The sequence below is a fragment of the Sinocyclocheilus rhinocerous genome, unplaced genomic scaffold (assembly GCF_001515625.1).
Source record: "Sinocyclocheilus rhinocerous isolate Xijiao unplaced genomic scaffold, SAMN03320098_v1.1 scaffold2347, whole genome shotgun sequence".
Classification (NCBI taxonomy): domain Eukaryota; kingdom Metazoa; phylum Chordata; class Actinopteri; order Cypriniformes; family Cyprinidae; genus Sinocyclocheilus; species Sinocyclocheilus rhinocerous.
This window is the reverse complement of record NW_015638980.1, coordinates 17,813-26,585: the sequence shown is the minus strand read 5'-3', so window position 1 is coordinate 26,585 and position 8,773 is coordinate 17,813. Positions and strand designations below refer to the sequence as shown.

The 8,773-nt window shown below is 32.7% G+C and overlaps 2 protein-coding genes across 2 annotated transcripts in view; one reads left to right on the top strand and one right to left on the bottom strand.

Moving 5' to 3' along the window:
- The window catches only part of LOC107750755 (calcineurin B homologous protein 3-like), a 6,669-nt gene extending 1,832 nt beyond the window's left edge, over window positions 1-4,837 (top strand). Inside the window, exons 4-8 of the mRNA XM_016566282.1 lie at window positions 1,891-2,030; window positions 4,182-4,243; window positions 4,323-4,430; window positions 4,519-4,566; window positions 4,656-4,837. Of these exons, the coding sequence (XP_016421768.1) occupies window positions 1,891-2,030; window positions 4,182-4,243; window positions 4,323-4,430; window positions 4,519-4,566; window positions 4,656-4,739 (442 nt within the window). The 3' untranslated portion in view covers window positions 4,740-4,837. The remainder of the gene's footprint in view (window positions 1-1,890; window positions 2,031-4,181; window positions 4,244-4,322; window positions 4,431-4,518; window positions 4,567-4,655) is intronic.
- A 1,214-nt stretch (window positions 4,838-6,051) lies between these two features.
- Window positions 6,052-7,496, bottom strand: LOC107750759 (F-box/WD repeat-containing protein 8-like). Its single transcript, XM_016566284.1, has 3 exons — window positions 7,326-7,496; window positions 6,628-6,744; window positions 6,052-6,544 (listed from the first exon to the last, which is right to left on the bottom strand). Exons 1-3 carry the CDS (start codon window positions 7,439-7,441, stop codon window positions 6,391-6,393), a joined length of 387 nt encoding a protein of 128 aa, XP_016421770.1. The 5' UTR covers window positions 7,442-7,496; the 3' UTR covers window positions 6,052-6,390.
- Between the last annotated feature and the right edge of the window lie 1,277 nt (window positions 7,497-8,773).

Here is an 8,773-nt window from a genome sequence, read left to right as displayed (position 1 = left end):
CATATATATATATATATATATATATAAACATTTTTAATTTCTAATTATTGAAACGTATTTAAATGATTACATTTAAATAATTTTTTTATTTATTTCGATTTTAAATTTCACTTTTTAAACATTTTGTTTTGATTTGTTTTACCATTAGGTTTAGCTGAAAAGCAATTGTCCTATAATACATTTTAAATACAGACATTTTGAGGAAGACGGCATATTTATTTTATTTATTATAAAAAGAAATGTATAATAAAGAAGTGTATTTACATTTTTATTAAATTTTAATTATTATACACTCTACAAAACACTGGGTTAAAAACTGGGTTTTTAACCCAAGGGCTGGGTAAATATAGGACAGAACACATATGCCCATCACAATGGGTTGATTTAACCCACCAAATGGGTTGATTCATTTTTATTATAATATAGCTTATTCTTTTACTTTATACATGAAATAATGTTTACAAATAAAAGGTGCGTATAGAAAAGAAAAAAATCATACGGGGCCATATCTCAGTTCTGAGAGGAACGCCAAAGCTTTTTCCCATTTTTGTTGTTTCATTAGTTTTGTAGTTCTTTTACCATTTTGCTGAATAGCAATTAAGTGTCATATAATACATTTTAAATATGGAGGTTGTTACATTTGACCCAGGAGCTGGGTAACACAAAAACTACCCAAACACTGGAAAAATAACCCCCCAAAAAATGGCTCAACCCAGCATTTGGGTTAAAAAAAATAACCCAGCATTTTTTAGAGTGTACACTCTAAAAAATGCTGGGTTAAAAAGGGACAAACCCAGCGATTGGGTTATATTTAACCCAGCATTTTTTTAGAGTGTACATATTTTTTATTTACTTTGATAGTATCCTGTATTTTATAATTCACAAGACGGTATTCTTCTCAATATAGAGTGAAAAAAAAAAACTTAGGTTCCAGTTGTTGCAATAAACCCCATATAGTGTGACAACATGACTTTAATGAACTGTAATGAATGTCCCTCATGGATAATAATGGAGAACGGTCAGTAGCATTTATTTAGCCAAAAGTTATAGTTACTATTTAACAAACATGAACATGAATTAACATGAACAAACTAGAAATATTTCGTACAGTTGTCTCTGCGCAAAAAGCTGAGATACACGGTCTACACTGAAACGGACTTTCAGAAATAAACCTACCTTAGTAAGTAGTTTACCGCAGTATTTCCCAGCTCAGTCTCTTGTGTAGCTACCCCAACAAAGCACACTAATCAAACACCTGAATCAAATCATCGGCTCCATAGGCGTCACATTAGGGAGACATTCAAAATGTGTACTGGGAACCTCTGGAATACCTGTCAAATTCAAATCAAGTCGAGTCAAAGTTAGTTGTATAGTGCCTTTTACAATACACATTGTTTCAAAGCAGCTTGACAGAAAATCATGATGTTAGTATTTATAATATCTTAATATATTCATGCCCTATAGTCACATTGAGCAGAGCTGGGTGATAATATAGTTTACATTTTGCAAAGCTGCTGAGATACACTCCCTCTACACGAGTATACTGTATGCGGATAAAGTTGGACGTATTGGCATTGATGGTTCCATGAAAAACCTTTAACACCCATTGAACCTTTCCATTCCACAAAAGGTTCTTTATAGTGGAAAGTGGATCTTTGGATTGTTGAAATGTTCTTCACACTAAGAAACAAAAAATGGTTCTTTACTTCTTTTGAAAACTGCTGACTGAAGGGCTCTTCGGGGAACCAAAAATGCTTCTTCTATGGCATTGCTGTGAAAACCCCCTTTTCAGACCTTTATTTTGAGGGGTGTATCTATCCAACTTTAATCAAATCATTCTGTCATGCTTCTAAACATACTGAGTGCTAATGTCTGTGTGCTTTCATGCAGGAACATGGGTGAAAAAGGGAAGGGCTGTCTGCAGGAGATCGGTTTTGAGGAATTCGTAACGGTCCTGTCCTTCTTCAGACCACCCAAACCACGCACTGCAGACGAGGACATGAAAAACATCAAGAAGGAGAAACTACGCTGTGAGAATACAGATGTTCTTTCAATCCAAGCAAGCTGAAGTCTGTGCAAGTTTTACACATATCAGTGTTATTTTAGTATCATCGATATACTGTTATAAGTTTTTGTTAATAATTTGAATTTGTCTTCATTTTATTTAGGAAATTTGAGTAATTTTGTGTTTATTTTATTATTAGTTTTTTTTTATTATATATATCTACTGTACATAGTTTTTATTAAAATATAGATGTAGACACTATATATATGTTTGGGTTATTTTTAGTTATTTTAGTATCTAATAGTGTTGTCAAATCGATTAATCGCGATTAATCAAATCCAAAATAAAAGTTTATTTACATAATATATGTAGTGTATATTTATGTGTATATATAAATATTTTTTTCCAATTTTTGGAAACTGCGATACTTTTTTGAAAATCATGATGTTAGTATTTATAATATCTTAATATATTCATGCCCTATAGTCACATTGAGCAGAGCTGGGTGATAATATAGTTTACATTTTGCAAAGCTGCTGAGATACACTCCCTCTACACGAGTATACTGTATGCGGATAAAGTTGGACGTATTGGCATTGATGGTTCCATGAAAAACCTTTAACACCCATTGAACCTTTCCATTCCACAAAAGGTTCTTTATAGTGGAAAGTGGATCTTTGGATTGTTGAAATGTTCTTCACACTAAGAAACAAAAAATGGTTCTTTACTTCTTTTGAAAACTGCTGACTGAAGGGCTCTTCGGGGAACCAAAAATGCTTCTTCTATGGCATTGCTGTGAAAACCCCCTTTTCAGACCTTTATTTTGAGGGGTGTATCTATCCAACTTTAATCAAATCATTCTGTCATGCTTCTAAACATACTGAGTGCTAATGTCTGTGTGCTTTCATGCAGGAACATGGGTGAAAAAGGGAAGGGCTGTCTGCAGGAGATCGGTTTTGAGGAATTCGTAACGGTCCTGTCCTTCTTCAGACCACCCAAACCACGCACTGCAGACGAGGACATGAAAAACATCAAGAAGGAGAAACTACGCTGTGAGAATACAGATGTTCTTTCAATCCAAGCAAGCTGAAGTCTGTGCAAGTTTTACACATATCAGTGTTATTTTAGTATCATCGATATACTGTTATAAGTTTTTGTTAATAATTTGAATTTGTCTTCATTTTATTTAGGAAATTTGAGTAATTTTGTGTTTATTTTATTATTAGTTTTTTTTTATTATATATATCTACTGTACATAGTTTTTATTAAAATATAGATGTAGACACTATATATATGTTTGGGTTATTTTTAGTTATTTTAGTATCTAATAGTGTTGTCAAATCGATTAATCGCGATTAATCAAATCCAAAATAAAAGTTTATTTACATAATATATGTAGTGTATATTTATGTGTATATATAAATATTTTTTTCCAATTTTTGGAAACTGCGATACTTTTTTCAGGATGCTTTGATGAATAAAAAGTTAAAAAGAACAGCATTTATTCAAAAATATAAATCACAGATTCCAAATATATATATATTAAGCAGCACGACAGTTTCCAGCACTGATAATAAATCAGCATATTAGAATGATTTCTGAAGGATCACGTGACACTGAAGACTGGAGTAATGATGCTGAAAATTCAGCTTTGCATCACAGGAATAAATTAGATTTTAATGAATATTAAAATAGAAAAACGTTATTTTACATCGTAATAATATTTCACAATATTACAATTTTTCCTGTATTTTTGATCAAATAAATGCAGCCTTGATGAGCATAAGAAACTCCTGTAAAAAACATTAAAAGTTGTTCTTATCCCAAACTTTTGACTGGTAGTGTGTGTGTGTATATATATATATATATGATTTAAATTATATTACATATACATATTACACAGTACACACACATATATTATGTAAACACAAACTAAACAGAAATGAAAAATTTTGCCTTGGCAAATAGCTGAAATAAATGCATTTTTTATGTTTCTTTTATTTCAGTAAATATTTATTTTATTTCTAAACAAAGGTTAAGCCTCACCACTTCCCTTTTAACATTTATAATTTTGAAAGACTATTTTTGGCAACTTCTTGCAGCATTAATATAGTTTGGAGGTTTACATTTTCATTTTGATAAACTTCTTGGTAAAAGCACATCTTCTTCTCTGTAGTTCTATTCAACATGCATGACACTGACAATGACGGCATCATCACGCTGGACGAATACAGACGTGTAAGATTCATTTCTTATTTGATATAAAACTACAAACGCAGTCATGGCTTGTTTGACCGCTGTGTGACTGTGATTCTAGGTGGTGGAGGAGCTGCTGTCCAGCTATGAAACCATAGGAGCAGAAACCGCCAAAGCCATTTCAGATGCTGCAATGCTGGAGGTGGCGAGTGTCACTGTGGGTCAGATGGTAGGCTGGCAAACCATGATGGGATTGGACATTTTAAAGCTCTAATGTGATTTTGATACCTGTTGATCTGGTACTTTTTTTGTTTTAGGGTCCTGATGAATTTTATGAGGGAATCACCTTTGAACAGTTCATGCAGGTTTGCTCTCTACAATATGAATTATAATTAAATATAATGGTAAAACATGCATGCTGCTCATACCTCACACTTAACTGTCTCTCCCGCAGATATTGAAAGATGTAGAGATCGAGACCAAGATGAATATTCACTTTTGGAACTTGGACACCAGGACAATGCAATGTGGGAAATGAGAGTCATTTCCGCTTCACAACATTACTTTATAGTCAGCACAGTCTTTATTTTAGACCTAAATGTGTAAAATTTGTCCCACGTATTCAACTCGTAGTATTGAGTTAACTTTCTCTGAAATATCTCCAATGATCAAGATATGGACATGTCTACAAGTGAACATGACTACATTTCAGAGTCCAAACCAAACCAAACATGCCAAATATATGTATATGTGTATACACAAAGTATATATATATATATATATATATATATACACACACATACATACATAATGTATGTATGCATGTATGTATATATACGTAAAATTTCCCTTCTGAGCAAAGTGCTGATTTTATAATGGAGGAAGTCTTTACAAAATCAACAATCAAACCTGAAACACTCCACACCCTAAGTTAATGAATCCACAAATCTTATCATTCACTTAAAAAACAGTAGGGAGTGATTGTTTTGTTGCCCTTGTGCATTTGCCCTCTTATTACAATAATGTTTAATCCATCTGGCCTCCTTCCACTAAAGTTATATATTAAAATGTATTACAGGGTATGTAAAGTTTTACAGCATTTATTAAAGTATGATATTTTTATTATTGTCAGTTGAAACTCTTACCACTCTGACTGTCTTACCGCCTTTCTTTATATTGAAACAAATAAAATATTCAGTTTTAAAAGTAAATGTTTTTCCTTTGATGCATTCTGTCAGAAATCTTGAATCTATGCAAGGTTACAAAATGCATTCCATACCATATTTAGGTTGTGTGTTCAGTCAAACTGTGGTATATGGTGCAAATTCATCTTTTACTTGGTTTAAGCCAAATTAGGTATATGCCATGTTCTCATGCTCGAAAAACAAAACTACACAAGAGGAAAGGAACAAGACCAGATTAAATACATGCATAAATAAATGCACTACAATGTACACTACTGGTCAAAAGTTTAGTTTTTGTTTTGTTTAGTTTTTTTAGAAATTAATACTTTTATTCAGCAAGGAAGCATTAAATTGATTTTTTTAGAAATTGATTTTTTTGAACATTATAAATGTCATTACTATTTCCAATAAATGCTGTTCTTTTGAACTTTCTATTCATTAAAGCATTATGAAAAAAATATATATCACTGCTTCAACAAAAAATAATAATGAGTAATGTTTTTTGAGCAGCAAATCAGCAGATATTAGAATGATTTCTGAAGGATCATGTGACACTGAAGACTGGAGTAATGATGCTGAAAATTCAGCTTTGCATCACAGGAATAAATTGTATTTATTATATTCAAATACTGTACTTTAGATCAAATAAAATCAGCCTTGGTGAGACTTTTCAAATATGAAATAAATAAATAAATCATACTACCTTTGTGTGGTGAATTACTGACTGCAGAGAGTTATGAATCCACCAAAACTTCCATTTTGTATCATTTGTATTTCATCTTCTCAGATGGTGATTTAATATTATAATATTGTATACTAAAATGAGCAAAATTTTTTACACAATTCTAGTCCATACATCTTAATGGGCCATCCAGACAAAGAGCTTTGAAATTACACTGTTTTTGATTGTATTATTGATTAGTTTAAAGGAATATGACCCCGGATCATTTTAAAATAGCAAATTCAATATCAATCTTCCCACTGCAACTGATCCTGAAAGCCAACCTAAGGGCTTTTCAGTATGTCATACGGCATCGACAAGCCTATGTTATAGTTGTATCCAGAGGACTCCGTGTAGTTGGACCTGCAGATGGGCAGAACGTGATCCGGGGTCGACGAGTCCATAGAGAAATCATAGTGACAGATCAGCCCTCTGTACCTAAAGAAAAATAAAAGCACAGAATAAACAGGTGGGAACATAATAGCAAAGACAGCACAACATAAAGTAATACGTGTTGTTACCTGCGGTGAGCGGTGAGGTCATCGTCTGTGATACAAGCCCCGCGAGGGTTCTTCTCATCAGGGACGTTGGCCGTCACCAGGGTGCTGGTGTTAAACCGTATGTGGCGAACCGGGTGTCTGTTCGCACACAGAACAATTACGTGTTGTCAGGCACTTCTGCTTTTGAAAACAATCACATCAGGATCATCTTAACCCTGTAAAGTCTGATATATGACATAATAGACCAATTTTTTGTAAATGAAAAATGTTTTTGTTGAATCTCATATTTGATACATCAGGCTTTCATGGCTCATATAGTATGATATAGGAGAATATGAGCTCATACTCAAGAAGGAAATAAATGCCTCAATGTTATTCAGTGGCCCAAACGGAGCAAAAAATATGCATTTTGGTGCAGCTGCTGATATTTGTATGATAAAAATTCTGATGGCTTGTAATGCAAATCAATGAGATCTTTATAACAGTATAGCAGACTACTTACATAAAAAGCGTATAAATAGTATATACTCCCAATAGTATGTCTTAGTAATATTTAAATGCTTAGTTTTATTTTCAAATGTATGCATTGGCAGATACTTTTATCTGAAGTGATTTACAGTCATCAGTCCCTAGGAATCAAACCCATGACCTTGGTGTTGCTAGCGCCATGCTCCACTGTTTGAGCTAAAGAAATGCCTTACCTTTTTGAGCATTCTCACCTGTTGTGCATTTCCCAGAGTTTGGCTCCTATCCTCATCTCCCACACACTGACCAATCCCTCGCCGCCGCCGCTCACGATCTTCCAATCATCTGCCTGGACGGTGGTCACACCCATGTGATGGGCATATAAAGAGACGACTGAGGAGCCCGTACGCAAGTCAAACACTCTCACGCTGCAATAGAGAAGCAACTCAATGTCATTACCGCTACACATAAGATCCTCTTAAAGTGACAGCAGACCATGCACAGACGTCTAATTGGGCTGCACGGTTAATTGAAATAAAACTGAAATCACGATATGGCTTAGTGCTATTATTAAATTGCAAAGGCTGTGATTTAATTAAATAAATATAAGCACCATCAAAATAAAAGTTTGATGGTTTAACATTTGAAAATGAAGAAATAAAGATGTCCATAAATATTAGCAATTTAATATTACAGTTAAGTAATTTTACAGTTAAGAAAATTTTCTTTTTCTAAAATACTTCTTTTTTTTTTAATGTTTTATAATGAAATATTACAATAGAAATATTTCTTATTTTGTTTTTATTTAGTTTTTTTTTTAGATATTAATTACTACTACTAAACTGATTATTATTATTATTATCATTATTTTATAGCCATATTGATATATAATCACAAAATTGTGCAAAAAAAGTACAGCAAACCTAAGACCTGGATTTTTTTTAAATCACATTTTAAATATGTTACAGTTTTTCTCAGTCACTTTGGTGCATTTCTCAAATCATCCTTAATATTTGCAAAAAAGTATGTGCATTTCTCAAAACAATTCGAACAGCACGCACCACACAATGGATTACCTGCAAAAGCCTGCAACTTACTCAAAATCTTTAGTTCATCTCTCAAAAGTAAGTATTTATGTCAATGAACATATCAGTGCCATCAGAATGAAAAGTCCTTGTGTCATTGTTCACAAACAAGAAAATGCTTAGTCATGTTGTCAATATAACTTAGTTAGTATTACCTGATGTAAACTATGGCTACATTTTGGATGACAGTTACTGTATTGAACAGTATGCCATATGCTTATGTATGCCATATATTCATTTAAAAAGTACAAATTTACACATTACTGTATGTGGGATATTGATTGAAAGAGACTGGATAGAATTCCCAGTTACACTTTTACTAGTGGTCTGACCAAAATAAATAAATAAATAAAACACATTGCAATGTCATTGTGATATAGAAAAGGAAAAAGAAATATGGGCACAAAGATGAAAATAAAAAATAAGAAAGTCTATTGTCAGAATTTTTAACTCTTGTGTTGTCCTCTGTCTATACAGTATATGCTCTCCAACTGAAGATTCATGAGATGAACCTTTGAGCTATTTCAGAGAACTGGTTTATCATTGGTTGATCTACATTCTCTTCATTAGTGAAAGTCAAGATTCACTTGCACAATTCATGCCAAATTTACAAAAAG

What these genes read in the sequence shown, in the direction of transcription:
- LOC107750759 (XM_016566284.1), bottom strand. Translation starts at nt 7,441, where the DNA reads ATGGGTGTGACCACCGTCCAGGCAGATGATTGGAAGATCGTGAGCGGC. An exon ending in CTCTGGGAAATGCACAACAG is followed by an intron (nt 6,745 to 7,325) that starts GTGAGAATGCTC and finishes GTGTGCGAACAG; the next exon opens with ACACCCGGTTCGCCACATAC. An exon ending in GACCTCACCGCTCACCGCAG is followed by an intron (nt 6,545 to 6,627) that starts GTAACAACACGT and finishes ATTTTTCTTTAG; the next exon opens with GTACAGAGGGCTGATCTGTC.